Source organism: Boleophthalmus pectinirostris, unplaced genomic scaffold, assembly GCF_026225935.1.
Source record: "Boleophthalmus pectinirostris isolate CB_2022bp ecotype Guang Dong unplaced genomic scaffold, ASM2622593v1 HiC_scaffold_16, whole genome shotgun sequence".
Taxonomy (NCBI): domain Eukaryota; kingdom Metazoa; phylum Chordata; class Actinopteri; order Gobiiformes; family Gobiidae; genus Boleophthalmus; species Boleophthalmus pectinirostris.
In genome coordinates, this window is record NW_026571095.1 from 15,115,737 (window position 1) to 15,128,525 (window position 12,789).

At 37.0% G+C, this 12,789-nt stretch overlaps 1 protein-coding gene across 1 annotated transcript in view; it reads right to left on the reverse strand.

The window, feature by feature from the left end:
- LOC110159156 (myomegalin-like) overlaps nucleotides 1-11,582 on the reverse strand; it is a 31,136-nt gene extending 19,554 nt beyond the window's left edge. Inside the window, 5 exon segments of the mRNA XM_055151816.1 lie at nucleotides 2,249-2,325; nucleotides 6,053-6,163; nucleotides 9,954-10,021; nucleotides 10,108-10,151; nucleotides 11,450-11,582. Of these exon segments, the coding sequence (XP_055007791.1) occupies nucleotides 2,249-2,325; nucleotides 6,053-6,163; nucleotides 9,954-10,021; nucleotides 10,108-10,151; nucleotides 11,450-11,499 (350 nt within the window). The 5' untranslated portion in view covers nucleotides 11,500-11,582.
- Between the last annotated feature and the right edge of the window lie 1,207 nt (nucleotides 11,583-12,789).

Here is a 12,789-nt window from a genome sequence, read left to right on the forward strand (position 1 = left end):
GTCCCTGAACACACCACCAGAGTCACGTCACCTCACTCACGTATGTTTGTTTACACCCGCAGCGTGTGCAACACTGAGATTATATTCTTTTTATGGACAATCGATTTGAGTCTGGATTAAAAGGACATTTATTAGTGCAGACTTGTGATGTGAGGAGGAGCCTGTATGAGCGGTGAGTGTTGGAAATACATCGACTTTGAAGCTAGTTTAGGTTTTGTTAGCGATTAGCTGCTGTAGCTCTCACACATAAACAGGTTGTTTTCTATTGGTCTATTGTAAAGTGATTATATTGGCCGTATATTTGTTACTGGACCTGCATTGATATGTAAATGAGCTGTGAATAGACGTGTGAATGATCCACATTTATGCATATAATTAATTACCGCGGTGCGCAGCATTTACGGCTAAAGGCTAATAGCGGTAGTTTACTAGCTAGGAGTTATGGGTCGATCGCGATCGAAGCGGCTCTTAGAGCGAACAACGGGAGCCTGCTTCTTATTGGGAGCCGTGTTTTCTCTTTTTCCCACTTTTTTCTCTTCATGCCGCATGTAGACCCGTAGCAGCGGCTGAAAACGAAACTTTCAGAAATCTGCGTGTGCATAGGATAAAAAAAAAAGCATATTTGGCTGCAGTTCAGCATAAATTGAATAAACCAGAACTAATCTTGGGCTCGAGTGAAGGAGAGAGATAGAAACCGAGTCCCGACACTCAGTCCTGGTTCAGTTCTGGTTTAGTCCTGTTTTACACATGGCTTAAATCTGTTTTAGTCCTGTTTTAGTCCTTTTTCAGTCCTGGTTCAGTTCTGGTTTAGTCCTGCTTGCAACAAAACAATCTCAAGAGTCGCTTGGGAGCCGAAAGAGCCAGCTGCTTTAGTGAGCCGAGCCAAAAGAGCCGGTTCTCCAAAAAAAAAAAAAAACTGGAATACCCATCACTAGTAGCTAGAATGTGATGCAAAAATGCCATTAGGCCAATCTACTGTATGTAAATATGATGTAAAGAGTCAAAATAACAATAAATGTTGCCTAAATAAACCCAATTTAGAATCCACCAGAGCCAAACCTAAGTTTTTTAATCAATTCAAGATTTACAGTCAATTTTTACATCACTAAATATATCGGCGTTTATATCGGCTATCGGCAGCTCCAACTCCCATTTTATCGGTTTCATATCGGCCACAACAAAATCCATATCGGTCGGGCTCTAATAACAATGGAAATTTTTGTTATTTAGTTCATCTTAATATATTCCCACAAAAGCAAACCTCCATGTTACTTGTAGTGTGCAGCTTATGTCTTATTGACCTTTTCATTATGAAGGTTTGATTTAGTAAAGCTGGTCATGTAATTGAGTCTTATAGAATTTTTTTGAATGAAAGTAAATTACAAGTTTCAGTGATGTTTGATCTTGACGTTAATTACTGTAAATAATCAAGATGTACCGTAACCCTAACAGTGGATATAATGACATAAATGTAACTTTATAGTAGCATTTATATTAGTTAGTCATTAGACATGCTTTGAAATGCTAACTTTCAACATCCATTCATAAATAAATCACAACCACTATTAAGTAAAAAAAAAACATTTAAAAATGTGACAATACATTTTTTGCCAGAGGTCAAATAATTGCAGAAAGCATTTTAACAGTGTTAAAATATAATGTACTATTTTAGGTCAGGGTGACATTGTAAAACAAATGCAAGAGCATCAGGTTTTTATTCTTGGACAGTTGGTTTTCCCAGAATTAGTGCTCCCAGAATGGCCCACGCCACTCTGTCGCCATCAGCTCTGTTCTGGACACAGTCTATGTATGTTTTTAACTCTGTTCAACACATGCACAGCTCAAATAACTGAGTTATTTTGAATCACTCTGAGTAATGCAATGTGCATCATAAACTCACGTTAAGAAGATGTGAACAGTGCAAAACTGTAAAATCTTGCGTTGTGCCAATTATATGTTTAAAAACATGCATGTATAATAATGTAAATTAACTTTTTATGTTTTGGAGTGACACAAATAGTTACAAGACTAATACTGATTGTTTAATTTGTCCACACATCAAAATATATATTGATATTATATAATATTAGTTGAGGCCTGTGGTCTCTCTGGGGTCTTTCTGTTTATCAGCTGCTGTGTGACACATGAGCTAAAATTAGAGGTGTTACTGCAGTTAAAGCAGGTCTGTACAGAAATTCCTCAATGAAACTACACCTCACGTTGAATTTCCAGGTATTTCTTGACTTACAGAGCTTTGTCGAGAAGCTGTTGTTTCTCTTGGAGCTCCTGCTTCAAGCTCTCTACTTCCACCTTTAACTCAATGTTCTGGAATAATAAAAAGGACACAATAGATTATTAATTGTCACAAAAACAGACATTCTCTTAGTCATACACAGAGCAAATGAACAATACAGCATAAAGGTGAGGCACAATGGGCAAAACAAATACACTTTGACCTATCTATCTGACTGTCTGTCTGTCTGTTTATCTACCTATCTATCTATCTATCTATCTATCTATCTAGATGTTTTATAGTGTCACCGAAGCAACTAGTATCCACAGATTTTAATGGGATTTGCATGTGTTTCCTAGTTTGAAATATTAAATTACTAATCATTTCGGGAGCTAAAGGAAATCATCCCGGGGGGTGGCATTTGGCCCAATAATTTTTTTTCTTGACATTATAAGCAAACATAATGAATTAAAATCTCTACATTTGAAGATTTTTCTATTCACCTGCATTCTCCTGCCACAAAGGCTAGTCTCCTGGTAGGGCCGAGAGTGCCTCCTTGCACAAATTAATACATTAAACATGTAAATGGGCCCCAGATTACACTGCACTGAAAGCATTTGGTTCCGAGGTTGAAAAAGTTAAGACTAGTTCATGCAACTATACTCAACGCACTGCACCAAATGTACCTGTCTTTCAATGACCATGTTGAACTGTCATTAAAGCTCTCCATTACTAACACTAAGCCCCTTCGACCCTGGTGCACAGTGCTGTGTATCATCTGTACAGAACTTTTGACACTGCAGATATTTTTAGATCAGCTATTCAGGACACCTCAGACATGCCACCATGGGTCACGGGTCCTACTTCACATTTGTTTATCTTCTGAGAGTGAAAGATTGAGGCATACATTTTATTATGTTTTTTTCTAAAATTTGTTTTATACAATCATTTTACACTTTAGTCAAATTTGCAACACCATTCAAATTAAATCTTGTTACTATATCGAATTATTATTTAATGTATGAAAGCTGGAATGATATATATGGGCATCAGTATTTATCATGTGTACAATTTCTTTGTAAAAGTGGAGAGATTTGGGGATTTTTGTTTCATTAATGCAATACCATTTGAGCTGTAAAACGTTAAAGCAGTGACTTCTATGGCTAATTATTGGCTCATTCTGTTATTTATTTGTTTATTTTTTAATGATACTGGCTTATTGGAATTATCTTGTATTATTGTTATTCTGTCAGTGGCATAAAGTAGGTTCTTTTCTCATTTATCACAGTATTTCTCTGCAGCAATATATTGTGCTTAAATTTTTTGAGGCCTATGAGATACACGACCATAAAACATGGAATGTAAGTGAATAATCTCTTTTCTCTTGAGAAATTTGCAACACAACAGAACTGCAGGTAAATGACAGACAGTTGAAAGTTACTGTACCTTTAAAAAATCTGTTATAAATAAAGGCCCGCTATTCTAGCCCTTTGACTGTTGGCCCACAGCAACAGAACCACTTATAATAACTGGCAGACATGACACACTCCACCTCCAAACATTCAGATTCAGATTTAATATTGGACCTACATACAATATCATACAATTACCATAATCTGTATAAATGAATACTTTAATATAGTTAAGTTATAGTTTGATTATTGTGTATATTTTTTGTGTGTGCTGTTACAGTTTTTCTCCGTTGGTTTGGCTTATTTCTTGAAACAGAAATGACATTCTCAAAACAACATGGACAAATCTCCAAACCACCTTGCAGTCGTTCACAACAGAATGGCATTTCTCATTGATTTCATCAAATTGCAAATGTCTTAATACATGTCTCAAGTGTCTCACTGCATCTTTACACATGGTTCTGTACAAGTCGCCAACAGTTAACACAATGAGCCCATGTTTAGCACATTTTCCAAATAAACAGATCTTGCTGATCTAAACTGATTAGTTGATTCTCAGTCTAATGGTTGCTCTCTCCAAACCATGTCAGTATGATTTCAAAGTTTTAGTCATCATATGCACAATAGTCTGTTCAACTGTCAAAATTAGTCAGGAACATGATACCATGAATCATCATTTTTTTGGGAACATTTGATAAATTCATGACAGTAATTGTCAGCCAGGTGAAATTAAAACTTCCTATCACACTATGTGATCATGTGGGACAGTGTGAATTTCAGCGGCTCATCAGGGTCTGGTTCACTTCTACCACTGTACTCTCCTTTCTTCAATCCAACTGAACGTGCGAGGACATCACGGGGAGGGGGTGGTTGAGACATTTGTGCAGTTTCTTCCCTCCCTCTGACGACTGCGACCAGCGAAAGTGTTACTATAGAAACTTTATTTGCTTTATTTACAGCACTGTAGGCTAGATATAATTTTTCTTTATTTTTGTTTGTGTTCATATTTTGTACATGTACAGAACACTGTAAACATTTTCTTTTTATGTGACTTTAAATGTGTGAATAAAATGTTTAGAGTTTCATTGGCGGTGTGAGTGCAGTGTGTGTGTGATCTCAAACTTTGGAGGTTGCTCTTACTGTGAAATCCTTCCCCCCCCCAGTTTTATACATAAGTGTATTGTGTTAGTTAGACTGCTGCCATAGTGACAAAACATCTAAGCATAAAGGAACGATGCATTTTGGGGGCAATGACTCTTTATATGAGAAAGAAATTTCATTTTGACACATGGGTAAAGTGTTTTGGGACAGATCTGAGCTTTTGCAGGTGATCCATGGTTTTGTGCTTGACCATCAAGGTTATTTTGACAAAAGCACTAAGTGAATGCAAAAGAGCCAAAGCAATTGAGAAGGATATTTTCAATTTTGATAGCAATGACTCTTTATATGGGAAAGAATGTAGCTGTGAAGCATGTGTGAACAGTTTTGGGAGAGATATGAGCTTTTGCTGGTGAGCTGTACTGTTCTGCAGAACAATCAGACTGTTTGGCCAAATGATCTTATAGTTTTAAGAATGTAATTTCTGTTTGAAGAAATGAGCCAAACCAAGGGAGAAAAACTATAAACACCATATTTCAATGATGAACTATTTCCTCCTTATAACATAACACATAGCACATAAACAATCTGAAACAAGAAGGAGGAACAAAGTCAACGTTGACCAAAACGAAAAACAACATCTTATTGCATAAAAAATACTTTGAGGCCTTTGAGAAAAAAGATCAGTATGTTTTATTGTTATAAAACCAGCTCTTATGGTCAAATTCAGAACACTATGAGCTGTTTGTTTCTAATTATAAATCAATGTTATCGATTGCAAACCCAGAAGTATAGCTGGTACCCTACTAGCAGGTAGTTGTAGTTATCAATTATTATTGACTTAACACCTAAACTCCACTTTTAAATGTTTGTGAGCTGTTTGACTCATGAACTATGCCATGATTACGGGTAGTAAAGGTCAGCATTTAAATATCCAGGCATCAAGGCGTTGCTGGTGATTGGATGAGTTGAAAAAGCTTGTGAATAGATAATGCAAAATATCATGAGATAAGAAAACCATTGGCTAAACTAAAAACAACTTGAACTTGATATGAGAGATCCTAGATAATACAATCAATTAACCTGCCCAGGGACTACAGCCACATTTTAAAGTAGGCTTTAGTTAAGCTGGGTCAACAGAGCAGTATAGCCTTCAGTCTCTCGCTTTAGTCTATGTAACTAGCGTTAACAATCATCTGCCAAAGCTTCTGTTCATGTTATTAAAGAAGCCAGCACAAATTCTGTAAGTATACCCTGTCTAAGAGCACAGCAGAACACTGAAATGCAGATTAAAGTCACTTCTACTCACTGAGCGGTAGACATCTTCACTGCTCTCCTCATACTTCTGTTGGATTCTCTCCTCCAAGAAGTAGATCCGGAGCTTGAGGCTGAAGTTCTCCTTCTTCAGATCATTTAGATGCTGTGATAAAGTACGGTAACCGTTAGACATGACCGTTATAGGGCATATACTATGCCTAACATGTCCCTTAAAGGTCAAATAGTGCAAAAAGTCTCTTTTGAAAGTTCTCTTTCATTTTAAGGGACTGCAACCATCATTGCATGCCTTTGGAAGACTCCTGTCACCATTGTCCTCAAAATCAGCAAAAAGAAAATAATGTTTACAAAATGACATTACTCACACACACACTAAAACTAAAACATTCACACAGTCACACACACAATATTCTAAAGAGGCATTTCCGATGCAGAGGGTCACTCTGCAGCCCAGCCGGTCAGAGGTGCAGCCATTGCACCTCCATGTTGTGCTGGACTGCTGCGGGACAGGGGCAGGGGGTTATTTTACAGTTTGAGATATCCCAGGAATCCCACACTGCCTGGGGAGATGGGTGGAAAAGGAGAAGAGGCCGGAGGAACAGAGGAGAGATGGGGGTGGGGCTGTGGCCACAGACTCACAGCCACTTGTGATGTGACAGCAAATCTCACACCACTGATAAAGCAAATGAAACAAACAACACTGGGATAAGAAGGACATGGGGCTCCTCTATAGACATATTGAGCTTCACCCTTTTCTAAGGTAACTTGCTGGTTTGAAGGATTGAAGGTTGTATGGCATTTCAGTTCAAGGGTACATTTATCTATCCTTGCTAGCAGCAATTACATACTTCTGTATGTTGCTTGAATTGATTGTTGTTCACATTGGCAATATAAAAAAAATCAATATTGTCAGTATTTTTGAATCAGTTACAAACATCTTGTGGAAATCTGGTAGGAAGTAAGATGGGAGAGACAGGTGAGGAGAATTGGCTGTAATTTGAGCTCTAGGATCATTGAGCCTCAGTACTATTAATAGAAACGTGTCCAGGACTTGACCGAGCAGTGATTCCCTCAACATCCCGTGGAGAGGAGACCAACAAAAATATGAGCAGTCAATATCAGTCTCAGCTCTACTACAATCAACTAGACAAACCTTTTTTCTAGGCCAAAAACATGAAAAAATCACAACCCACATAAAGTTATATTAACATAATCTGCAGTCAATGGTCTGAGTGAGTGTGCCCATTAAAGTGTCCCATTACATCCTGCCGCTAAATTATTCAGGATAAAGATAGAAGAGACGCCAAAGTGGAGTCTGTTCACAATGACATCATGCATATGTTTTAAACACCTTAACAATAGACATGACTCTTTCACACTCATCACTATGTCACGCAGTTAGGGATGCACCAATTCAGCTTTCTGAGGTCCAACACCGATTCTGATGCTATAGCATTAAGCTTTTGCAAGTGGTGGATACCTCTGCCACCAATCTATAGTGTCAGTATTATTTAATTTCACTTACATTAATTAATTACATTACACATAATTATAATTCATTTTATTTAGACTTATATTCTAATTTGAGTGCATACATTTTAGTTAATATAAGTCTAATTTACTTACACTTGTTCTTTTTGGGGTTTTTTTGAGCACCGGACGGAGGACCCTTGGGAGAGACCATCATCACTCAACAAGAAGGGGGGAGCACTATTTAGTTAGTTTTATTAAGTTAGCTTGTTTAGTTTGTGTTGAGGTCACTTTATTATCACTTATTATTTTCTGTATTATATTTATTTGCCGTTTTGTTACTTTGATTAAGTTAGTAGTTTATTTAATTACTTAGTGTAATTCCTCCCTCTTGTGTTTAGCTTTAGTTGGTCCTCAAGTATTTAAACACCCCTGTTCATTTGTCTGGTTGGGGTTAGTTTTGTTCTGTTCAGTTTGATTTTGAGCTACCCCAATTGGGCCTGGCTTTTTTGTTAATAATTTGCCTAATTTGAGCCTTTGTTAAATTATATCTTTTTTGACTTTATTAAATTTAAACTTATTTTTATACTTTGTCTTTGCCTTTCTGTTTGGTCCACTACATTGCCAATACCCAATATTGGCTGATACCAGAGACAGATAACTGCATTTATTTCCTTTAATCAAAAATAAGACAAAACTGGAACAAATGTGTTATGTAGCTCTCATTTAGAAGAGTTTTGTATAAATAAAAATTCAAACATCATGAGACTTTTTGGGTAGACTATATGACCAGTAAAGAGTCTTATTACATACATTTATCTGTCCAATCAGGGTATCGTCTGAACCGACCGATATTTGGAAGCAGTTACACAATCCAGCAAATGTTTCAATATCAGTGCCAATATCGAATACTAGTGTCAGATTGGTGTATCTCTATGTCACACAGCATGCTTCCAGTTCATTAGCAGAAGAAAATCTCTGCATGTCACTTTATAGATGCAGATAGTGTCACCTGCTTGTCTGCATTGAGATATTATTACTTTGTCTGTAATGTTCTACAATATGGCATTAAGTAGGGTTGTCAAAAGTTTCAAAAATCTGATATTAATCAATAGCAGATACAAGTATCAACGCTAGATACTCATACACAAGTATCAATGTTATTGTGGGTACTTTTTTTTTAAATATTTGTACTATGATTAGTTTTGAGCTAAAAATGTTGGATACATAATTTCTGTGACTCTTTATAGATACAAACAAAATTTTTAATTCTGCTGTTTATTAATTGAAACTCATTTACTGCATATTTTGAATATTTTTGGGGAGAATAATCCTATTATTATTATTATTATTATTATTATTATTATTATTATTATTTAACAATCAAATTCTGCTGTCTGTTTTTAATCATTATGATATCGGTATTGAGTATCGAGTCCATTGTTTAGTACTAAAGTGAAGTTTTAAATTTTAGTATTGTGACACTAGCATTAGCCAACCACCAAGCCATGTTACAGGTCAGATACAATATACAAGTATTTAGTATATCCTATATAGTTTTCTTGTTATAAAAACACCTGTAATATAACAAATAGAAAATATGTTTAATGCCATACTATGAAATATACCACGCCCATCAGTAGCATCTCCATAGAAACAAACAAAGACACCACATCAGAAAGGTTACATAATGTACTTTTGTAATGTCATCGCCTACAAAAAAGTATGACCTCTACATTTACTCCGCGCGATAAATTTGTTTTCATGGTAGATGCCCATACACTGAAGCAGCATAGAAACTGTTGTGGCAAAGTAACAATTAATTAAATATACAAAAAAAACATTAAAAAACACACAATACCAGCGTGTTCATGTCATCATCTTGTACAAATTATCTTGTGGTATTGCACAGTAAGTAGTATAAAACACACTGAGAAATCAAAGTGTTTTTAAATAACTGTAATGCGTGTAGTCTTTTTAAAGGAATGGCACGCAAACCTAAGCCTAAACACTTGGCCTTGAATCTGACATGTGCTGGCAAACGGGCTTAACTTCACTACCTGAGAATTCCAGAAATGTCAGCTATGTGCTCAGCTGCAAAATATGTCACATGGGGTAAACACTATAGCATCTTTACAAACATATATCTGAACAGCATTTAACATTCGATAGTTCCAGTTTACAAATCACATAATGATTTCTTCTAATACATGGTTTTCAATGACCTTGGAAAATAGAATTGCTTTATATGATAAAAATAGGCCAGGATTTAGCTACACAGATGCAAAACGATTCCCTTCAAACACATATTCAAGAACTATATACTTTATTTACATTATATTGAAGCATTTGTACAAGCCAGCCATAACACACTAGAATTAAAGCCATAACTAATATACCACTGAATAGCATTGGAGACAATAACAATGTACAAGCAGTTTATTATTTTGTGAAAATGTAGTTACCTGTTCAAATTCCTTGAGTGTGTGGGGCTGAAGTGGAGGACCATTGTCTGTTTCATCACTACACAGTTCTACACAGAAAAAGCACAAAATATTAGAGTGATTTCAGTTTGGTGGTGTTTTCATAATAGCAAGTGTTACATAAAATGAAATATACCTGACATGTGACTGGTGATGTTGGGTGATTTCTCCTCCACAGCACTATAAAGGTGTACATAAAAATGATCAGTTGAACAACAAAAACTGCTGATTTTAACTCAAGTTAATTGTGTAAAAAAAATACATTATATTTTTTGTCCCTAGACATAACACTGTAGCTAATCGTTTCTGTTGATTGGTTCAACAGAAAAGAGGTCTCAAGGAAATTAAGGGCTACTAAAGGCTGAGACACCCATTGATCCCATTTGCCCATCTTTGGGCAATTTGACATCCCTCGGGAAACCCAGCAGGAGAGAATGGGATGAGCCCTAGGGGTCAAAGATCATGGTAGCAAGCAGATCAGACAAATGGCTCTTAGGCAGTCCAATGGTTTTGATTATGGTTGCATTTACACAATGGCATTTCAGATTAGCGGTGTGCAAAAATATCAAAATATTGTGTGACATTTATTATAGGTCTGTGAGACATGTATTGTGTATTGTATCAAAGCATGACCCTGTAATTTCTAGACCAGCCAAAATGAAAGCAGTCCAACCATGCATTTAACCCCTTACACTGTGAGTGTGTGTGTGTGTGTATATATATATATATATATATATATATATATGTATATGTATATATATATATATATATAATATATATATATATATATATATATATATATATATATATATTTTTTTTTTTTTGTTTTTGTTATTGGTCATTGTCAGTTATATTCGCATGACAGCTAACAGCTGCAAGGTCTGCATTCAAACACCAGGTGGACAACAAGTTTACACTGCAAATTTTTGTCTGAACCTGTCCCCTCTTTGTCCTGGTATCACAGATAAAGGCCTGTATGTGGCAATAACCTACAGTGTGGTCAGTGTGATACTGGCTGGTGTCAACGGCGATGTTCTTTAAATTTTTTCATAATGCTGCGAAATAGCCTATTTCACAATGTAGGCCAGAAACATGACCAGTTTATAGTAGGACAGAAACGTGTAGATATAGTTCCAACACAAACACGGAGTGGGCATAGCTCAGATAGCTCTAAGCTAGTTTGGAAACCGTGTCAGTAAATGACCTCGATACATGAATCAATAGTGCACACAGTAGCCCCCTAATGTACCGTCCACCAGCTATAAGGCCTTATCTATACATATGTGCTTCTTTAACAGATAGTACAGTACACATTCAAGGGCCAAATGCAAATGAATACTACATAATTATCTATTATTGTCTGCAGAAACAGTAAATTAGCTGTACTGCAAATGCCGCGACATTGCATTGTTGTAGCTAATATCCAATGAGAGCGCCTCTTCCGCTGCGGCGTCCCGCACACACCATCTGCATCTCACCTCTGGCTCTCAGCCTGTCCGGGCTCCGGGGATGTTGAGCTCCAATCCATAAGATACGTCCTTTTGTCAAAAAATATCCATCTCGACAGCCTTCCACTTCTCCGTCCGTTTATCTTGTCTGCACTCCGCGCGATTCCCGGGAACACAGCGTTTGCCCCACTGACGCTGAGGGGGCGTGTGGCTGCGCGCCTTCAAACTGCGCTCCTCAGCTCAGCACAAAAGCAGGGTGTAAAAACCTTTACACGTGAGGGACACCCTGCGGTTAAGCCAGCCAACATTAAGTGAGGTGAGCAACACAGTGATTAGGCTAGCTCGATGTGTTTTCAAGATGTGGTTTTAGTTTTCAAGGGTAGTCTGTAGCTGTAGTTATCTACTGATAATCTCATCAGTTCAAAAGAGATGTGTAGTCAGTTAAGGAGATTAAACCAATATTTTCAGCCTAACTGAGTGACTAGATGATGAGAGATGAGACTCATGTGGTGAACAGAAAAGTTTCGCCGCACAAAGGCCAAAGTGAGTTTATAATACATCCATGGCAAATCGTAGCCTTCCATGACCCAGGGTGGTTGTGAGGATCACACATTAACCAGTAGAGGGCGCAATAGCGCTGTTGGCTCATGCATCTGCTCTGGAAACGTGTTCTATAAGGTTTAAAAAACACAGATAATATTGTGCATTTTAGTCCAATACACTAAACATATGGCAGGATTTAGGACGTAATAGCTTTCTCCACGTTTCGTTCATTTAGAACATAAATAAAAGTTCATTATACGTGAACCTCCAGTCAGTTGGTATCACCGCAGTAGCAGCCTTCTTGCCTGTGGCTACTGCAAGTGCCTGAACAGACACTAGATGTCCCCATAAAACAACACACTCGTTTGAAATTGTCTACCGTGAGCTGTTTAATCAGATTTGCATACAGCTAGAACACTATTTCAAAGACATATTTGAAGGCATTCAAATTAAATTTAAATCCATCAAAGGAAAGTGCAATAGATGTACAACAAAGCCATGAACCATTTTATTATTTTCATTATATTTGTGGTATGTTTCATCTCTCAGTCTAGGTACTCTTCCCAAACACCACACGAGGGGAACTTCTACTTGATCGTGCTTCTGCCACATCTGAGATGATCCATATGGCTGGAGCTCGGAGGAAATCTTTGTCAAAGGAATTCTTCTCCTCGGCTCTGGCCATGGCCTCCAGCTCAGGTGATGTCTCTGGACACCAGTCCACCATAAACTTATCTTTAGCTTCACAGTAGTTTACCTCTATCTCCTCAGGCTGAGCCCCAAACAGCCAATCTAGATGCATAAAAAAAACTAGTTGACATTGAAAA